The 22,713-nt window shown below is 40.2% G+C and overlaps 2 protein-coding genes across 2 annotated transcripts in view; one reads left to right on the top strand and one right to left on the bottom strand.

Moving 5' to 3' along the window:
• Positions 1–10,797, top strand: part of LOC129820761 (filamin A-interacting protein 1-like) — a 38,814-nt gene extending 28,017 nt beyond the window's left edge. Inside the window, exon 5 of the mRNA XM_055877704.1 lies at positions 7,526–10,797. Within this exon, the coding sequence (XP_055733679.1) occupies positions 7,526–7,669 (144 nt within the window). The 3' untranslated portion in view covers positions 7,670–10,797. The remainder of the gene's footprint in view (positions 1–7,525) is intronic.
• Positions 1–16,067, bottom strand: part of cmss1 (cms1 ribosomal small subunit homolog) — a 74,572-nt gene extending 58,505 nt beyond the window's left edge. Inside the window, exon 1 of the mRNA XM_055877703.1 lies at positions 15,840–16,067. Coding sequence (XP_055733678.1) covers positions 15,840–15,888 — 49 coding nt within the window. The 5' untranslated portion in view covers positions 15,889–16,067. The remainder of the gene's footprint in view (positions 1–15,839) is intronic.
• Positions 16,068–22,713: the final 6,646 nt, after the last annotated feature.

Below are 22,713 nucleotides of genomic sequence, written 5' to 3'. Positions count from 1 at the left end.
TTTTAAGCTTCAAAGAAAAAGGGCTCCCGAGTTGCGCAGTGGTCTGAGGCACTGCATCTCAGTGCTAGAGGCGTCACTACAGACCCTGGTTCAAATCCAGGCTGTATCACAACGAGCCGTGATTGGGAGCCCCATAGGGCGCCGCACAATTGGCCCAGCGTCGTCTGGGTTAGGATTTGGCCGGCCTAGGCCGTCATTGTAAATAAGAATTTGTTCTTAACTGACTTGCCTAGTTAAATAAAAGGTAAAAAAATCTAAACGAAAATAAAAAAAAAGAACAGAACAGAGAACCAGACTTCTAATGCAGCATCCTGTATCTATGGTGACAAGCTGAATCCTACCATTATAACACCAGAGGAGAGAAGACTAGCTGGGAGCCATTAGGAGCAGACAGACAGAACCTGACATAGATGGAGCGTTTCCAGTGCTGATGATATTCACTTGGCGAGGCCGTGACCAGGTGATTGCCTGAGGCCATACATCAGAGGCCTTACGACCACAAACTCAGTCAGTCAGTCAGTCAGTCAGAATATTGAAGACTCATGTTAAAAGGAACCACCAGCTTTCATATGTTCTCATGTTCTGAGCACGGGACTTAAACATTAGCTTTTTTACATGGCACGTATTGCACTTTTACTTTGTTTTTGCATTATTTAAACCAAATTGAACATGTTTCATTATTTATGAGGCTAAATTGATTTTATTGATGTATTATATTGAGTTAATATTGTGTTCATTCAGTGTTCATAGTGTTCATTCAGTATTGTTGTAAGTGTCATTATTATTTTCGGGTCCTCCAGTAATCGGTATCGGCGGTGAAAAATCATAATAATTCTAACCAGAACCCACTGGATTCTCCAATTAATGAACTACAGGACAAAATACAAACCTTCCAACCCAAAAAGGCCTGTTGTGTTGATGGTATCCTCAACGAATTGATAAAATACAGACCACAAATTCCAATTGGCTATACTTAAACTCTTTAACATCATCCTCAGCTCTGGCATCTTCCCCAATATTTGGAACCAAACTCTGATCACCCCAATCCACAAAAGTGGAGACAAATTTGACCCCAATAACTACAGTGGGATATGCATCAACGGCAACCTTGGGAAAATCCTCTGCATTATCATTACTAGCCGACTCGTACATTTCCTCAGCGAAAACAATGTAAAAATGCCAACCTCGACCTGATGTCTAGTTTAACTTTACTTAATACCCATCCCGGATCCGGGAGCATCCTCATCAAAAAAGCTGACTAGCATAGCCTAGCCTAACGGGACAGGGATATCATATAATATAATTTCATGAAATCACAAGTCCAATACAGCAAATGAAAGATAAACATCTTGTGAATCCAGCCATCATTTCCGATTTTTAAAATGTTTTACAGCAAACACAATATGTATTTATATTAGCTAACCACAATAGCCAAACACACAACGGCATATTTTCACCATGTTTCCACCGCATAGGTAGCCTTTACAAAACCCACAAATATAGATAAAATTAATCACTAACCTAGAACAACTTCAGATGACAGTCTTATAACATCATGTTATACAATACATTTGTTTTGTTCGAAAATGTGCATATTTATAGCTACAAATCCTGGTTTTACATTGTAGCCACAATCACAAATAGCACCAAAGCAGCCAGAATAATTAGAGAGCAATGTGAAATACATAAATACTCATCATAAAACATTTATGAAAAATACATGGTGTACAGCAAATGAAAGAAACATCTTGTGAATCCAGCCAATATTTCCGATTTTTGTGTTTTACAGAAGTGTTTTACAGCGAAAACACAATATATATATATATATTTCTATTAGCTCATCACAATAGCCAAACACACAAAGCTATTTATCCACCGCCAGCATAGATTTCACAAAAACAGCAATATAGATCAAATTAATCACTAACCTTTGGACAACTTCATCAGATGACAGTCTTATAACATCATGTTATACAATACATTTATGTTTTGTTCGAAAATGTGCATATTTAGAGATGCAAATCGTGGTTATACATTGTGAATATGTAGCAACAATTCACCAAAATCTCCGGAGATATTTTGGACAGTCACCTAATCTAATCAAAGAACCCATCATAAACTTTACTAAAAAAATACATGCTGTACAGCAAATGAAAGATACACTGGTTCTTAATGCAACCGCTGTGTTAGATTTTTAAAAATAACTTTACTACAACATACAAAAAGCTTTATTGTGAGACAGCGCTCACATATTCTACCCCCTGTTGGAGTGAACATATTCCACAGAAATAACATCATAAATTGTGTCTTACTTTTTCTGAGCTTCCATCAGAATGTTGTGCAAGGAGTCCTTGGTACAGAATAAATCGTTGTTTGGTTTTAGAATGTCCATTTCTTCTGTCGAATTAGCAACCTTGGCTAGCCATGTGGCGCGAACATGCCCATCTTCTCTTGGCGCAAAGAACGGAAAATTCCAAAAGTCCCAATAAACGTTGAATAAACGGATAAAGTAGGATTTTTCTACCTCGTTTTATGATGTTTTTCTCATATGTATCAAATAAAATCAGAGCCGGAGATATTCGCCGTGTATACCGAACGCTTTTCAGAAGACAATGTGGAGCTCATTCGCACGCTGTGGAAAACTGACAAAATGGCTGACCTGCCACTCCAAAAGCTCTTGTTCGGCCTCAGATCAAGCTAGACACCCCATTCAACCTTCCACTGCCTGTTGACATCTAGTGGAAGGCGTATGAAGTGTATACATATCGATAAATAAAAGCCAGTTGAATAGGCAGGCCCTGAAACAGAGCCTCGTTTTCAGATTTTTCACTTCCTGTATGGAAGTTTGCTGCCAAATGAGTTCTGTTTTACTCACAGATATAATTCAAACAGTTTAGAAACTTGAGTGTTTTCTATCCAATAGTAATAATAATATGCATATTGTATGATCTAGAACAGAGTAAGAGGCCGTTTAAGTGAAAACAGCGCCCCCCTATTGACAAGAAGTTTAACGCCGATGTGCAAAACCGATGTCAAAGCTGATGTGCATACGTATATAACGTAACGACACCACGGAAAATACAGCGCTACACAGAACAAAAGCAGAAAAATACTAAGCGCACACTTACAACAGCTAAACAACTTGAGCAGTCATTTGAAAGAGTAAGAAATGATCCGCGAGACAACTCAAAGGTGAAATCCATTAGCACCAAAATAATATCATTCATTATGCTACTTGCTATGGGCGTCACGACAGATATTTGGACAAGCGATGTCAGCCCCATGAGCATGCTGAGTCTGGCAGCACAGTTGGTCGATGAGGATTTCATACTGAGGAAAACCGTATTGCATGCTCAAGAATGTGCTAGTTCTTATACCGCTGCTGCCATTTCAATGGCATTTGAGAACATGTTTGAAACATGAACACACTCCTAGCTCCATTCGAACAACTGACTCGAGAAATAAGCTCATCAACTACGTCTGTAACAGACGTGATACCCTCTGTCATGGCATTGAAACACCTGCTAAACAAAACTGCCGACAAACCGTGGGGTTAAAACTTACAAAAGTACTCGAGGCTGTGAACAAGCAATTTGGTGGTATTCTCGCTGAGCCTCTTTACTGTGTCGCCACCATGCTTGATGCTAGTTACAAAGACAGCAACTTCGATGCAGACAAGAAACAGGGTTTACGTGAAATGTTACATACACAGCTAGACAAAATGGAAACGGACACAGTGACAGTGCGCACCGAGGCCACGGACAGACAAAGCTGAAACTTTACTGCTTGACATGTATGATGAAATCCTGGTTGAGAATGAAAAGACTGAACTATGAAACAGCACAGCAAGTAAGTGAAAGAAATAGGTTTTGACTGTTTTACTGGTAATGGGGTATTACGTAAAGGCCAACAAAATAACTTTTTGGTCAGTGTGGTATGGTGTGTAACTTTTATTGAACTAGGCAAGTCCGTAAAAAACAATTTCTTAGTTACAATGACGGCCTACCCCGGGCGAAGCTGGGCCAATTGTGTGCCGCCCTATGGGACTTCCAATCATGGCCGGATGTGATACAGCCTGGATTCAAACCAGGGACAGTAGTGACACCTCTTGCACTGAGATGCAGTGCCTTAGAATGCTGCGTTCATGTGTGTGTGTGTGTGTTAAATAGTTAACTGTACTAGAATGCTTAAAAAGGCCACTCAAATTTGAAATATTGGTTATCGGTATTGTTGTTGTTATTAGGCAAGGAAAATATCAGAAATCGGTATCGACTAAAAATGTCATATCGGTGCATCACTATCTTCGACTATGTACAAACTCAGTGAGCATAGCCTTGCTATTTAGAAAGGATTCTGTAGGCAGACCTGACTCTCAAGAGAAGACAGACTATGTGCACACTGCCCACAAAATGAGGTGGAAACTGAGCTGCACTCCCTAACCTACCAAATGTATGACCATATTAGAGACACATATTTCCCTCAGATTACACAGATCCACAAAGAATTCAAAAACAAACCAAATTTGAATGACTCCCATATCTGCTGGATGAAATACCAGTGTGCCATCACAACAGCAAGATTTGTGACCTGTTGCCACAAGAAAAGGGCAACCAGTGAAGAACAAACACCATTGTAAATACAACCTATATTTATGTGTATTTATTTTCCCTTTTGTACTTTATTTGCACATCGTTACAACACTGTTTACAGACATAATGACATTTCAAATGTCTTTATTCTTTTGGATCTTCTGTGAGTGAAATGTGTACTGTTCATTTTATTGTTTATTATCTACTTCACTAGCTTTGGCAATGTTAACATATGTTCCCAATGCCAATAAAGCCCTTAAATTGAATGGATATAGACACAGGGAGATGGAGGGGGGATGTAAAGGAAATGGATATAGACACAGGGAGATGGAGGGGGAGGTAAAGGAGATGGATATAGACACAGCGAGATGAGGTAAAGGAGATGGATATCAATCAAGTTTATTTTATATAGCCCTTCGTACATCAGCTAATATCTCAAAGTGCTGTACAGAAACCCAGCCTAAAACCCCAAACAGCTAGTAATGCAGGTGTAGAAGCACGGTGGCTAGGAAAAACTCCCTAGAAAGGCCAAAACCTAGGAAGAAACCTAGAGGAACCAGGCTATGAGGGGTGGCCAGTCCTCTTCTGGCTGTGCCGGGTGGAGATTATAACAGAACTATGCCAAGATGTTCAAAAATGTAGACACAGCGAGATGAGGTAAAGGAGATGGATATAGACACAGCGAGATGAGGTAAAGGAGATGGATATAGACACAGCGAGATGAGGTAACGGAGATGGATATAGACACAGCGAGATGAGGTAAAGGAGATGGATATAGACACAGCGAGATGAGGTAAAGGAGATGGATATAGACACAGCGAGATGAGGTAAAGGAGATGGATATAGACACAGCGAGATGAGGTAAAGGAGATGGATATAGACACAGCGAGATGAGGTAAAGGAGATGGATATAGACACAGCGAGATGAGGTAAAGGAGATGGATATAGACACAGCGAGATGAGGTAACGGAGATGGATATAGACACAGCGAGATGAGGTAAAGGAGATGGATATAGACACAGCGAGATGAGGTAACGGAGATGGATATAGACACAGCGAGATGAGGTAAAGGAGATGGATATAGACACAGCGAGATGAGGTAAAGGAGATGGATATAGACACAGCGAGATGAGGTAAAGGAGATGGATATAGACACAGCGAGATGAGGTAACGGAGATGGATATAGACACAGCGAGATGAGGTAAAGGAGATGGATATAGACACAGCGAGATGAGGTAAAGGAGATGGATATAGACACAGCGAGATGAGGTAAAGGATATGGATATAGACACAGAGAGATGGAGGGGGGAGGTAAAGGAGATGGATATAGACACAGAGAGATGGAGGGGGGAGGTAAAGGAGATGGATATAGACACAGAGAGATGGAGGGGGGAGGTAAAGGAGATGTATATAGACACAGGGAGATGGAGGGGGGAGGTAAAGGAGATGGATATAGACACAGGGAGATGGGGAGGTAAAGAAGCGGATATAAGAGCACCTTCCTCAGGTACTCAGTCATTTAGATGTGACTGAAGTGACAGTTATTGGGTGTCTTTGAAGCATCAGATCAAATACTGATTGAACTCTGCTTTGGCAGTGTGTGATGATGCAAAGCCCTACAATGGCAGCGCTAGTGGGTGATGTCAGAGCTATGGCAGCCAGAATGGTTCAGCTGCACCCCTACTGACAGACTGTCAAAGTCAAGCAATGGAAAAAATTATTCGCTTTTTCTATTTTCATTCAGTGCAGAAACCATCATGACTGTGTGTCAGGGTTTGGAGCACAAAAAAAAGCAGATAATTAAAATTGACTCCGGCCAAGAAGAAAAATCCCATTGCAAAATAATGCTTTTTAGCCTATTCGTGGATGGAAATAGCAGTTGATGAATATAAATTTGACTGGTCATGCTTATCGGTCTCTAGGTTAATTTGCATAATTTAGTGGAATAAAATTGATGCTTGTACAGTATATCCGTTATGTATCACACACATACAGCATAGTGTCTGAAATCTGTCAGACAGGGGAAGAGCTGATGCTGCAGCATCTTGTGGTGCTTTAAGAGACAACTGTGAAAAATACGAGGTCAAATCATGACGTCGGTGATCTTCAGGTCGGAAAGTCGGAGCTCGAGAAAGAGGCCCGAGTGGGAATTCCCAGTTGGATGACCGTTCAAAACTATTTTTTCCCCCAGTAGCAATTTTTTTCTCTCCCAGTTGTCTTGAACGCACTGAAGTTGGAAGTCTGAGATTTCATACTTCAGTTGTTTTGAACGCAGCATCAAACAGCAACAGAAGCCAGGCTCCATCAGCCCGTCACACACCACTTTACAAAGAGCTGGAGGAAGCAGACATTTTGAAAACATACCTATTGTTTGAAGCCTGAACGTTTTAATATATGTTATGATGCATGTCTTGCCTTGCTTCAAAATAGCCTATGAATTTGGTATCTATCATCCCACAACTGTCCCAGTCTGTTTGGAACAGGCTATTTCTTCCTCCATAAGCTGACCAATAGAATAGGTAGCCTAAACGTTTCTAATACAGAGGATTGACATAGTGATTTTGCTGTTAGTTACTGGTCTTGTTGGCTGAAAAAATGTAAATGTGGACAGTTATTATATGTTTAAAGAGCACATCAGAATTCGGTAAGAAGGACCGCACATCGTTGCATCCTTGACTTGCATGTTCTGTTCATATGAATTACCATATTCTAAAATATGATTTCCGTCATTCTGAGCCCCGTGGGTGGATGCCGTAAGCAGGTTACGCAACCAAAGCACATGGGTCCAGTAAATGTCTCAAATGCCTAGTAAATGAAAAATGTTGCCGGTCCTAACGGAAACCCTGTTGTGTGTGAAACCTGATCAGGAAAGACTCCTGGCCCTAATAACAACATATTGTGACCGCTGTTGACACATTTCCATTTCCACTCGCCAGGTTCCTGCAATTCTGAAGCCCGGCCCCACCAGGATCCCCAAACCAAAGGCTACAGTATGCCGAGAGGGACAAACAGCACAACTAACACTAGACAGAGCAAAGGACAGCCGCATGCCGCCGCCAAGCAATCTGGGAAAACACTGAACGGTCAGACTGTGTTCAACATGAGAAACTAACCAACCACATCCTGAGAAGCACAATAGACACGGCTGGGGTGAATTCCGGGGAAATGTTCAGAACATTGCAGATGGAAAATATATAACTACATCTGAGACAATTCCCTATTTTACTAACTAGGGAAATAACACATTGCAGGTGCTATAATATTTGAAACCAACTGCTTGCATTAGTGCTGTGTAAATCATGTATTATGCCATTGTGCGCAATCTGTTAATTTCCTGATGGTCTATTTAAAAATGTCAAAATCTCCTTTATTAGGTGCTACTTTGTAATTTCAGAAAACGTCCATAATATATAACATCCATATTCTACACTGTTTGCTCAATGTCAGTTTCTATGAGAAAACAAGCACTGAATAGTGTACAGCATCATTGTACCATCTAAATCGCCGTGACATCTTTTCAATAACAAAAAATAGTTTTTACAGCTGTTTCAAGTTGTTGAACCAAAAGTAACTTTAGTTTTGGTCCACCAGCTTCAAACATCTGTAAAAAGCATATTTTGGTTATCGAAAAGATATGTCACAGCGATTTGATGGTGCAATGATTCCCTACACTACGCAAAAAATACTCCTATGTGTAGTAGGGTGGGGAGATATTTGGGTACACCTCTTCTATGATATGCTACTCCAAATATCACTATATCCAATATAATAGTTTTGCGCCGTTAATGACAGTCATTCCAGACTGTGTCATTTTTGTGCTTATTTACAATATTATAGTTGCATTCTCATTAAAATAATATTTGTATGAAGAAATAAGGCTTAATTAATGTATAACATGTTGAAACAGCGCAACTGATAAAACTGCAAGATTTTGATTGGTAAAGTTCAAATAGAGTATATTCTTGCACATCACAATATATCGTCAATGTCAAATATCACTATATTAAATGTAATCATACTGTATAACGACACAACCCTAAATATGTAGCATCTTTAAAGTTGTCTAGGTAGGAGCATGTTCATACTCGACAAGTACAGTTGATCTCGGAAGTTTACACACTTCGGTTGGAGTCATTAAAACTCGTTTTTCAACCACTCCACAAATTTCTTGTTAACAAACTATAGTTTTGGCAAGTCGGTTAGGACATCTACTTTGTGCATGGCGCAAGTCATTTTTCCAACAATTGTTTACAGACAGATTATTTCACTTATAACCAGAGGTGTGGACTCGAGTCACAAATATGATGACTTGCAACTCGACTTTGACCCCATTGACTCGTGACTTGACTTGGACCTTCTGACTCGACCAGCCACACTCCCCAAGCCCAAAAATTAAAAGTTATGCTATTTTAAAAAGTGTGCAGCGCATCAACTCGTCATTTAACGGATTACAGTTTGAATCGGACAGCAGCCAATCAAATTGTGCCAGCTGAAAAAAAGTTGTGCGTGGCAGTGCAGAGGAACGTCGGCGGGTGAATTCAGATGGAGCCCTTGGAAAGATGATACCCCAAATTATTATTTTCGGATATAAAGACGACACTGTATCAACAAAAAATGGATTGCAACTTGCAAAACATGAGGGAAGGAAATTACTGATGGAGGCGCAACAATTTCCAACTTTGTTTGACAATTGAAGCTGCACAAAGAACGGTAATTTGTGGCAGTGTACGCTCAAACCGGTGTGATTAGAACGCTTATTTAGAACATCCGGTTTTGATTGACACAACAGTCTGCATTTAAGCTAGCCACACTGTTTTTTCATAGAAATATTTTGCACAAACACAGTCCTTACGAAGTTATGTCCTGAATGTGACCAGTTTATTTTTAGATGCGATATTCAGACATTCACAGAAGTATCTACAGCATAACACAATCATCCAAACCGGAAAATGTAGGCTACATTAGTCCTAGCTCTAACTGAAGAAAGATTGCAGTCATATTTGGATAACTCTCGGCTGTCAGAAAACGCAATATGAATTAGCAAATAGCAATTACTATTTAGAATTCATCATGGGTGAGCGCACAATTGATCAAAATAATTTAGTAAAACACTTTTTAGAAATTGAAAGTAATCCGATGGGTAGTTTGTGCACGCCATGTTTTTTTTCTTCTTCGCATCAACCAAAGATAAGAGGCGACAAGGTGAGTTTGGTCTGTTTGCAGTATGCATGTTGAAGGGGGTGTGTCGTCTATGATCATTCACTTCCCTTCCGGAGGTTTAACCCTTCACCTCATTATAACATCTTTGGTCTGACAGACGTTCAAATGACAGCCAGAATGAATTGCATAATGTCAAACATGGAGCCACACATGGTAAATAGCATTATCTCAATATAAATCAGTACACCCTTTTTCACACATCATAGGTGTCCATTACAATCTATGCAATAATCAGAATGCATTATTTGTCACCAGTACTTGAAAACACATGGCTAAAACTGTAAATACAACATGCTCCATCCATACATACTGTATGCTACAGTAGGAACACCACAACATACAGAAAATAAGGCACTTTGACAGGACACATCACTGCACTCTATTCTCCTCTGTAAATTGGTCATCTCTGTATACTCGTCGCAATACCCACTGGTTGATGCTTATTTATAAAAACCCTCTTAGGCCTCACTCCCCCCTATCTGATATACCTACTGCAGCCCTCATCCTCCACATACAACACCCGTTCTGCCAGTCACGTTCTGCTAAAGGTCCCCAAAGCACATACATCCCTGGGTCGCTCCTCTTTCAATTCGCTGCAGCTAGCGGCTGGAACGAGCTGCAACAAACACTCAAACTGGACCGTTTTATCTCCATCTCTTCATTCAAAGACTCAATCATGGACACTCTTACTGACAGTTGTGGCTGCTTTGTGTGATGTATTGTTGTCTCCACCTTATTGTGCCCAATAATGTTTGTACCATGTTTTGCTTCTGCAATGTTGTGTTTCTACCATGTTGTGTTGATACCATGCTGTGTTGTCATGAGTTGCTGCTATGTGGTTGTCTGTGGTCTCTCTTTATGTAGTGTTGTAGTGTTTCTCTTGTCGTGATGTTTGTTTTGTCCTGTCCTATATTCTTAATCCCAGCCCCCATCACCGCAGGAGGCCTTTTGCCTTTTGGTAGGCTGTCATTGTAAATAAGAATGTGTTCTTAACTGACATGCCTAGTTAAATAAAAGGTTAAATAAAATAGATAAAAAATAGGAATGCACACATGTCCAAAGTTATTATTTGTAAGGAAAACAACAAGGAAGGCAATGTGAGCAACAGCCAGAAAATGTGCCAATTCCTGCAAGACTGCGCAAATGTCTGCGGAAACATTGGTGAAGTGCTTGGGCTCTGTGGAAGAGAGAAGTTTGTCCGGCTCAGTAAAGCTTCAAACATAAATCGTCCGAAACACTGAAATAGGCTACTTCTATGTGAATTAATAAGGAAGCGGAACACACCTCAATTCAAACTGTTGTTAAAAAATAAAACTTGTTAGAAAATAAGTTGAAATTGAAAAATGTAAACATAGCCTATAGATAATTAGCAGGGAGTGCGTGTTAACTGTCCTGTTGGGTAACAATCACATTTTGGAACAGTGACTACATTCTGACATCCTGCGCATAAAACAACTCACGCTGGGGCGACCGTTAGAGATATTTTGAACTCACTTGTGAAAAGGTTAAGTTGCCAAGACCAACAACACAAAGACTATACAGCTACAATTAACTTCTTATGGGCAGGTGGGACGGTAGCGTCAACATCCGGTGAAATTGCAGAGCGCGAAATTCAAACTACAGTATTATAAATATTTAACTTTCATAAAATCACAAGTGTAACACATCAAAATAAAGCTTACTTTCTTGTTAATCCAGCCGCGGTGTCAGATTTCAAAAAGGCTTTAACTTCTTGCGACTACAGGGGGTGCTGTTTACTCATTAGCATATTAGCATTACAGATTAAACGGCTTCCTACTCTCCTACTTTATCGTACAATATACATATTATTACTATTATTGGATAGAAAACAGTCTCTAGTTTCTATAGCCGTTGGAATTTTGTCTGAGTGGAACAGAACTCATTCTACAGCAATTTCCCTGACATGGAGTCAGATTTCACACATTTTGGCCCCTGATCTGGAGTCAGTTTAAAGGCCACTGTGAATGCTATAAGGATACGGACACTGCTTACGTCTTCCCCTGGATGCCTTTACGTGATGACGCTTTGAATGGTATCGATTGCCCAATCACAGCCACTATAAAACAAAAACACGTGTAGGTAGGAACTCCTTTCAAGCTGCGTCGGACGCACGGTGGACACCGACCCGTTCTTTTTCCAAGCGGAAGTGGAGCCAGTAATATTTCTCAGGTCATGTTTTTACTCGTTATAGGAGTTAAAAACATCATAAGGTAGTTAATTTAAACCGTTTTATAGCAATTTATATCCGTTTAGTGCGCATTTTGGGACATTTATTTCTGAGACTTTTTGAAGAGCCGGGCAGGTTTCCAGTTCATGCCGAACGCAGTTGGCATTTCCACATGGCAAGAGGACAGCTTTCGACCAAAAGACGATTAGACCCAAGAAAGGATTCTTTGCCCAAGATTCTGATGGAAGAACAGCTCAAAGTAGGAACAATTTATTATGATAAATCGTGTTTCTGTCGAGAAATGTTAATCGCTTATGACGCCATTTTGTTTGACGTAGCTTCGCTTGGCGCAAACTGTATTGAAAAGTAAGGATAATTTAAAAAATGTAAATCAGCGATTGTATTAAGAATTAAATTGTCTATCAATCGCTGTCCACCCTATATTTTTTATTCACGTTTATGAGTATTTATGTATACGACTAGATCACTGTCTAATATGGCGCACGACATTGTCTGACCAGCTGGGCAACTTTTGTCATTGTCTAACCATGATTTTGGTGGCTAAATATGCACATTTTCGAACAAACTGTATATGTATGTTGTAATGTGATGTTACAGGAGTGTCATCTGAAGAATTCTGAGAAGGTTAGTGAAAAAATTAATATATTTTGGCGATGTTTACGTTATCGCTCTCTTTGGCTAGAATCAATGCTCTGGTAACGTTTGCATATGTGGTATGCTAATATAACGATTTATTGTGTTTTCGCTGTAAGACACTTAGAAAATCTGAAATAGTCTGTATTCACAGGATCTGTGTCTTTCGATTAGTGTATGCTGTGTATTTTTACGAAATGTTTGATGATTAGTAATTAGGTAAACACGTTGCTCTATGTATTTATTCTAGTCCATTTGTGACGGTGGGTGCAATTGTAAACTATGATATCTACCTGAAATATGCACATTTTTCTAACAAAACCTATCCTATACCATAAATATGTTATCAGACTGTCATCTGATGAGGTTTTTTCTTGGTTAGTGGCTATCAATATCTTAGTTTAGCCGAATTGGTGATAGCACCTGATGGAGTAAGAAACTGATGGAGTTAGAAAAGTGGTGTCTTTTGCTAACGTGGTTAGCTAATAGATTTACATATTTTGTCTTCCCTGTAAAACATTTTAAAAATCTGAAATGGTGGCTTTATTCACAAGATCTGTATCTTTCATTAGGTGTCTTGGACTTGTGATTTAATGATATTTAGATGCTACTATTTAATTGTGACGCTATGCTAGGCTATGCTACTCAGTGTGGGGGGGGGGGTGGGGGGGTGCTCCCGGACCCGGGGTAGATACTCGTGAAAGGTTAAGGCGAAAGCAAACCATGCAATTATCTGAGGACATCGCCCCGCATACAAACACATGAAAAACATATTTCAACCAGGCAGGTGCGACACGAAAGTCAGAAATAGCGATATAAAAATGCCTTACCTTTGATGATCATCTTCTGTTGTCCTCGTGGGTTTCGCCTGCCATATCAGTTCTGTTATACTCACAGATATAATTTTAACAGTTTTAGAAACTTTAGATTGTGTCCTATTCAAATCTACCAATTATATGCATATCCTAGCCTCTGGGCCTGAGTAACAGGCAGTTTACTTTGGGCACGCTTTTCATCCGGACGTAAAAATACTGCCCCCTACCCAAGAGAGGTTAATGAGTGGAGTTACAAACGGACTGTACCAAAGAAGTTACATTTTGTATTACCTGTAATTAAATGTTTTCCACACCCATGTCTACGTGTAGCCTACTTCGACACCGTGTCCCCACATTTCCCACTCTCCCATGCCGAATAGCCTGAAGCCACAGGGCTCTTATCACAGGCTCTATTTCACTACATGGGATTATTGCAAACCATAGGTTGGGATTTGACCTGGCTACATGTACATTGAACACCACAGCAGCTTTTCGGGCTGTTTTGTTATTTCTGTATAACAAAATCTACGACACAGTTGCCTCTTTTACACTGGGAGGTCAACGGGAAAGAATGTTGGTTTTCCCCAATTTGTGGGCGTAGTCAAGAGGAATTCCTTATTATTACCAACTAAGACTCCAGTCTCTTTAGCTAACATTCCATTCTTTACCTCTCTGTCATTGCCAAAGAGACTGGCCTTTCGTCAATCTCAACATTCAATATGTGCTGGATGCTCATTGGTTTTGGAAATAACGTTCATATTTTCCATGACAACATGTGGAGCCTCAAAAGTAGAACTAGAATTTCTAACAAAGTCAAAAACAATAATTTTGCTGTTAGTGAGCTAGTTGATGTATTTTGACGTTTTGTGGTTGGAACTGCAGTATGTATTTAGTTTGAGAATGTAGATGTGAGCTAGCAACTTTTGACAGACTGGTTTCATCTGGACAAACAATATGGTTGCTTAGCAACCAGATACCAACATGTTCTGTGGAGAAAAAAAGTTCAAATATTTGAATAATTATTGTGATTGGAGGACAGCTGTGTGAGGGTGATATAATCAGGACCAAATCCTCTGTTCTCTTCAAGCTCATTAACATTCATGATAGAATATTCATATTTGAAGATGGCAGAAAGGCCAGTCTCTTTGGCACATGATATCAAGTACAGAGAGTGGATTAGAGTTCTCTCTGGTTCAGGCAAAGATTTTTATAACTAACCCAAGATAGACCACAGCCTGTCGTTTCCGATGAGAGCAAATTAATCATAGTCCGTAGAGCAAGCAAGGAGGCGGGCAGAGCCAAGCATGACATTGTTCTACAGTTCATATCTGTGCCAATGAAACAGATATTTCACTGGATTTTTAAATGTGAAGCATCCGCTTGGTGTTTCCACAAACCCACTGGCGTGCAGTGGGAGAAGATTAAACTACGTAGATGGATTTTGGCAGACATTTCGCAAATGTCCCCATCGATGAAACATTTGATCTCAATACAGTTCTGTTTCCAAAACTAGAATCTGTTATAAACAGAGTGTACTAAGGTTTGTAAACTTTAACCATGGCGATTTTTTTTTTAAATACACTTTTGCATTGTTTAGGAGTGCAAAGGCGAATTGAATTACACACACACACACACACACACACACACACACAAAAGAGTAGGCGTCCCATAAAGAAAATATGCAGATGATGCTAGCTCGTGCTTGGCTCTGCCCACTATGGCTCATTTGTTCCCATTGGAAACGACAGCCTGTGGTCTACCTTGGTTTAGTTATAAAAATCTTTGATATTGGCAAGTTCTACCATTATTTGCATATTTCTGTTAGGGAATGCTTTCTTTGAACTGCGCGTGTGTTATAACAATTCGCCCTTATACTCATAAAGGCATTTATTTTTACGTTTGCAAAGGGTAGAGTCAACAAAACTTAGTCCATTCTGTTCGTAACAGATTTTAGTTTTGGAAAAATGAAAACTGTATCGAGATCTGTGGTACAAGTCTAAAAACGCGTTGAACATCAACTACCACAATACACCTCGGTGTGAGCTCCATCAGCTACACACGTGTAAAACAGAACATACACGCATGTTGCTTTGGCTAACTAGCTCAACTCTATGGACGAACACAGCGCAGGCATAATATTAAAATACATTAAACCTGTTCGGAAGAGGACAGTTGAGCAATTGCTTTGAAGGCCTTCAGCTAAACATGGACAGAATAGCCAAGCATGGGAGTCTCGTTAGCTAGCTACTAGTTATCTATGTTAGCTGTCCTATAGATATTTAAAATACACCCAGTGCAATGACAAATATGAGACGATATCTTGCTCAACCAAAGGCACACACACTTCCAGCTGTTAGAAATATTATAACTTACCCGAATTGCCCTTTTGTTCCCACCAGTCATCACCTAAATCGTCCCCCATCTTCAAATCCAAAACTACCGCTGCGCTGTGGCTTCTGGTTGTTCACAATCGCATGACATTTGTTAACAGTTTAAACGGAAGTGTTACCGGGTCATGGACAAGCCATCAAGTCTACACTTACTACGTTAGGTTAAGTCTACACTGGCAAAGCCCCTGCAAAAGAAACAGTCACCAAAGTGGCATCTGTTATTGTGTAAATGTTTCAAGAAGGGTTACAATAAAGAATTGCTAAACCGCTGAGAAACGTTATGTGACATTGCGGTATATAACGTAACTCAAATATTTGTATTTTAACATTAAAATCTAGATTCAAGATAAATGTGCATAATTAACGCAGGGCATATGTCATGACAAGTTTATGTATAAATTAAAATGTTTTGAAATGTAACGTAAGCTATGTTATTGAGAGAGAATGTATTTCTGATTGATGTCTTTTATGGGGAATCTGCAACTTGAGTCCTATTCTATTCAGACTTTATTGGCAGCGTTTCAAATTCGAAGTAGACAGCCCTTGGCCCTAAACCCTATGCGCTTGGGGGAGTCCCCGATGCCATATTTGTCGTCGGTCCTAACGATTAGCCAAGCAAGGGAAGTTGGCAACGTAAGCCCCCCAGCCCTCGCTTTTAATGGAGTTTGCGAGTGTACAATTTTGTTCGCTTCGTGCCTGAAACGCCCCATATTTCAATTCGCGATGATTGTACATCCGCTAAGAAAAATCCTCAGTCAATATGGAGTCAACATACAAGTGTAAGTAAAAACGAATGTAAATAAGTTAAATTGTGCTACTAATGCACAAACACGTCTCATAAAAGTAATGATGTTTTTGTTTGGTTCGTTTTTGGAAATTGTAGAAAAAAGAGAAAAAAATCCTTGGCAGGCTAATGTCTGTTAGCTAATTAATTTGCTAGTTATCATAGAGTAGACGTATATTAATAATTATATAGTTAGTTATAGTAGACATGAAATCACAATTGACTGTAGCTCATATAAAGCAACCACAAGCTACCCGTGGCTGAAAACACAATCATTGCGGGATGAACAAGGGACGAATTTCCTGGCAAGGGCGGTCCATTTAAAAATCATTCCTTCCTCCCTCACCCCTTGCCCTGTAAGTGTATACTCATCAGACGTCATGAAACGTCATCAGAAGTGTCCACTTAATTTGAGGGCTGAGGAGATAGGGTGTGTCTTTTTAAGAGTTTTAAACGCACTCTATCTAGGCTTACCTAAACATCAGACTGTTACGATTTTCAGTCTAACCAAAGTTGACCTAAAAAGATGCAATTTTGCAAAGATTACAAGCCAGAATTTGAATAACATGATATTTACACTACTTTACTGGTTGTTGGCTACATGCTATTGGTCCTTTTGGCGGTAGGAAGTGGAGAAGGGGTATCCACAGGAAAGTGTTGTTTACTCGACTTTTTGCTGCACTGTTACCTGATGCACAATATGTAAACAATAACCTAATGTAAACCGAACTAAGTCGACCGTAGCACATTTCCTTTGCCATCACCTGAAAGTGTTTGTCATTTGGTTTGTGATTCGGTTAGGCTCGGCCATATCTTGCAAGTGTTTGTCACATGCGAATTGTATCAATATTGACAATAAAACGCAAATACAAACTGATATACAGGCCAGCATACTGAAGGTCAGGTTGATAACACTTCCCTATGTATAGTCTGTACCAGATTACCTCCGACAGGGACAAAATCGATGGACAACAGGTAAAGTAAATTGAAATTAAGTTTGTTCATCATTCTGACTTGTAATGGGACTATTTGGGAAAGCTGAGCCTACATGTTGGAGACAAGTGTATAACTATTTCACACTCTGATTCTAAAATAGGCCAAATTACTAAGCCTATTCTATTCTGTATTTAATCCAGAATTTTTTGTACAATCAATGTATAATCTATGTCGGTTTGAATTTTTTTACTTTCTAAGTGGAGGTTTTGAGCAAAATGCCCAGTTGAAAATGTGGTTGTCCTAATCAGAACACATTGTCCCAGGGTGGCCTCCTATAGGCCTACTTCATAAGCTGAGTAGAGATAGTGGCTTTTGTTTCACATGCAGTGGAACTATATCTCAAACTCCAATTTAATTACGCGTCAAGAGGCAAAGGGGAGGCTTTGCATAATACAGCTCCACTTTCTGACCTTTGGGAGATGACAGAGGCAATTACAGAAGAGTACAATACCACTACACATGCATTAGTCATCATCATCAGAGGTAATGCCTCCTCAGGGCGTTGGGCTGCAGCGGCCTGTTCCCTGGGGTGTCTTTCTCTGCAGTTTACATTACACACTCTCTGTTCTGTCATCATCACAGAGACGGGCCTTCTCATTAGTTTTACACACAGAGAGAAAGAAAGAAAGGGGGGAAAGACAAGAAGAAAAAGGAGGATGTGATTGGAATGGTGCCCTCCTTTCTGCAGCTGTGGAGGGAGGGAGGGACAAGTCTTCCGGGAGTAAGTGTGTGTTTCTGTCGGAATAACACATTTTCTGGCTGCGAGACGTTTGATTAAAGCTTCGCCACCACGTAGAGAGAACAGGCTGATTACCGAGGAAATTATACAGAGTCAGGATGGCTGTGCTGTGGTACCCCCAGAAAGCAGAGATAAAGAAAATAGGTAAGGGAAAGAAAGGAAGGACAAAGTGAACACATTGAGCTGAGTGCAGCCAACATTCAGATGAGACAATGGGCCGTAAATGGCAGCTCCACATGTAATTAACTGGTCTATCATCCCAAGAAAGAGACAGACGTCTGGCTCAGCTCTCCTCCTCTCTGGGAGTGTTGGCTGTGTGCTAGTGAGGTACAATGAATCTACAGCTTCTAGTTACTGTGTGTGTGTGTGAAAAGGAACAATCCCGCTCTCTGCCACTTGGAACAATAGGGAAATCTACTTTTCTTTCAAAGTTCATCAGCCATTCATATTGTTTGGCACAAAAGCTGATATGATTAGTTTTGAAGAAAACATCTGTTAACTCATATGAGAAGAGAGAGAAACAGACTCTTACCAAAACATGAGCAGATGACTCTCCTGATACAGAGAAAATCAATAAAAAACTGTGGGAATCAAAAAGATCACCAGACTTTCTCCTGAAAGCCTGTTTTTGTGAGGGAGATAGAGGATGAAAGTTTTTAAGACTAGGCGCTTTAGCAGCTGTGTCTGTGGACCTGTGTGTGTTAATGTGTTGATTTTGTTGGATGCAGCTGTTCCTCACTTTCCCTTTTTAATGATCACAAGGAGACGTGTTGTTTTTGGAATATCGTCCTCTCTGATGCTGGCCATTTCTTCACTGAGCACTAAGAGAGAACAACAGAGGAGGAGGAGCGAGAGAGAGAGAGAAGTCTAATTAGCACTGAAATCGTTCACTGCTAATTACTGTGTGCCCGCAAATGTCTCTCTCTCTCTCTTGTTTTTCTCTCCCAGAACTTATAACACTCCCTATTCTGATTTTCTCTCTGACCTTCCAACTCCATTTTTGTCCCTCACCCTCCCTCCCTTACTATTTTCTTCCTTTCACTGAGCCTCTACACACAAAGTGATAATCCCCTCCTCACAACTGGAATGAGAATCACAACAAAATCTATTTCATGTGTGTAGCACCATACACTAGGTTTTTAATGAGGTAGATTTGTGTTTACTGTTGTCTCTTGTTTGTTTGTTTGTTTCTCTGCTTGTTCTCCTAACTGTAGCATTGAGACACTCGTACTCAGTCAAGTGACACTCGTTCACACTCACTCTTTCTCTCACTCAATTCGAAGGGCTTTATTGGCATGGGAAATATATGTTTACATTACCAAAGCAAGTGAAATAGATATTAAACATTTTGTGAAATAAACAATACAAGTTGTACAGTAAACATTACACTTACAAAGTTCCAAATGTCATATTATGTGTATATACTGTATATACGGTGTTGTAATGATGTGCAAATAGTTAAAGTACAAAAGGGAAAATAAATAAACATAAATATGGGTTGTATTTACAATAGAGTTTGTTCTTCACTGGTTGTCCTTTTCTTGTGGCAACAGGTCACAATCTTGCTGCTGTGATGGCACACTGTGGTATTTCACCCAATAGATATAGGAGTTGATCAAAATTGGATTTGTTTTCAAATTCTTTGTGGGTCTGTGTAATCTGAGACCTGTGTATCTCTAATATGGTCATACATTTGGAAGGAGGCTAGGAAGTGGGCTAGGAAGTGCTCTCAGTTTCCACCTCATTTTGTGGGCAATGTGCACATAGCCTGTCTTCTCTCGAGAGCCAGGTCTGCCTTTGGCGGCCTTTCTCAATAGCATAACTGTCCTCACTGAGTCTGTACGTAGTCAAAGATTTACAACATTTTGGTTCAGTCACAGTGGTCAGGTATTCTGCCACTGTGTACTGTATGTTTAGTGCCAAATGGCATTCTAGTTTCTTCTGTGACAAGTAATTATATTTTTGTTTTCTCATGATTTGGTTGGGTCTAATTGTGTTGCTGTCCTGGGGCTCTGTGGGGTCTGTTTGTGTTTGTGAACAGAGCCCCAGGACCAGCTTGCTTAGGGAACTCTTCTCCAGTGTTTTTTCTCTGTAGGTGATGGCTTTGTTATGGAAGGTTTGGGAATTGCTTCCTTTTAGGTGGTAATGGCTCTTTTCTGGATTTTGATAATTAGTGGGTATCGGCCTAATTCTGCACTGCATGCATTATTTGGTGTTTTCCGTTGTACACAGAGGATATTTCTGCAGAATTCTGCATACAGTGTCTCAATTTGGCGTTTGTCACATTTTGTGAATTCCTGGTTGGTGAGCGGACCCCTGGCCTCACAACTAGGATTGCAAAGGGTTGGTAACTTTTCGGTAAATTCTTTGAATTTAAACCGGAAATTTCCCATGGGAAGTTAAGCCTGGGAATTTAGCTTAAATTCATCAAAAAAGTTAGTTTATAACGATGAACCCTTTTTTGTGGGATACACATAAGGCAATTCTAGGTCTTGTGGCATATTTTGGTTAAACTATCCCCAATTCAATGGAATTGCAACCCTCTGCATGCACAGTGCATTCTTCCATCACATGTGCAGCTGACTCTCAAGATCTTGTACACTAATGAGATGCTATTGAGCCCACACTACTACACTGTCTGAGCAAAGGACTACATGGTTTCTGGTACGTTTTGATTACAATACTGGGTGGGGTAATTATTTTATATGACATGCATGATTTTTTGTTAACTAGTAAATGGTAGCCTACAGCAAAGTATGTTTAAATAATTTTTAACCTCTACATTTCTGCTAGCTAGTTTTTGCTACCATGTGGGTTTTAGCTTACTTGAGCCTGCTAACTGAGGAGTGTTAATTCACCTGTTTCTATACATGTTTCATTTTAAAACATGTATCTTACAAAGGAGTTGTTTAATCGAACTGATTAAATATTTATTTGTACATGGAATTGTACTTTATCTATTTTTTACTCATTTTTTCTAATCTTTACAGGTAAATGCCACAGGCACTATCTGCAACTTACTGAAGCTAATGCAGAAGGAAAAGCTGTGTACATTTGCAAATACTGTGCCAAATCATATGTGAATAATGCAACAAAGATGCAGAATCCTCTGGCCAAATGCATAAAGTTCCCTCAGCGCTCTGACAAAAGTCCCTCTACTTCTATTCGAGGTGAAAATGATGAATCAGATACCTTATTGATAGCAACAGCTCATGGTCCTCCTGGAATCAGAAGTTTTTTTGACTCAATGGAGGAACGTAGTCAAAGAAATGGTTATGAATGTCTTGCTCGAGCTGTGTATGCAACTAGTTCGACTCTGATGCTCACAGGCAATGTGTATTGGAAGAGATTTCTCAATGTTCTTCACACAGCATACACCCCTCCAACCAGACATGCTTCATCTACTCATTGGCTGGATGCAGAGTTCAACACAGTTCAAGTGAAGGTCAAGCCAATCATAGAGAAAGCAGACTGTATTGCAATCATCTCTGATGGGTGGTCGAATGTTTGTGGGCAAGGAATAATTAACTACATCATCTCCACCCCTCATCCAGTATTCTACAAGAGCACAGACACAAGGGACAACAGACACACCGATCTCTACATTGCAGATGAGCTGACGCCAGTCATCAATGACCTTGGACTACAGAAGGTATTTGCACTGGTGACAGACAATGTTGTGAACATGAAGGCTGCTTGGTCTAAAGGGGAGGAGTCCTACCCTCACATCACACCCTTTGGCTGTGCTGCTCATGCATTGAATCTGCTCCTCAAGGACATCATGGCACTGAAAACAATGGACACACTACAAAAAAACCAAGGAAATGGTTAATTATGTGAAGGGTCATCAAGTTATAGCAGCAATCTACCTCACCAAGCAAAGTGAGAAGAATAATAGCATCACATTGAAGCTGCCCAGCAACACCCGTTGGGGTGGTATTGTCATAATGTTTGACAGTCTCCTAGAGGGGAAGGAGTCTCTCCAAGAAACGGCCATATCACAGTCTGCTGATATGGACAGCCCCATCAAGAGGATCCTCCTGGATTATGTATTTTGAGAGAGAGTGGTAAGCAGCCTGAAACTCCTGAAATCTATAGCAGTAGCCATTGCACAGATTGAGGGAGACAACGCCATCCTGTCTGATGTTCAGACTCTGCTTCCTCCAAGCAGAGGAAACTGCAGTTCTGAAATGCATCAAAAAGCTTGAAGACATCTGCCTGAAGCCCATACATGCAGCATCGTACATGTTGGACGCCAAGTATGCTGGCAAGAGCAGAGATCAACAAGGCCTATGGTGTCATCACCACCGTGTCTCGCCACCTTGGCCTGGACGAGGG

Source organism: Salvelinus fontinalis, chromosome 23 (genome assembly GCF_029448725.1).
Source record: "Salvelinus fontinalis isolate EN_2023a chromosome 23, ASM2944872v1, whole genome shotgun sequence".
NCBI classification, from domain to species: domain Eukaryota; kingdom Metazoa; phylum Chordata; class Actinopteri; order Salmoniformes; family Salmonidae; genus Salvelinus; species Salvelinus fontinalis.
This window is presented reverse-complemented; position numbering and strand designations above follow the sequence as displayed.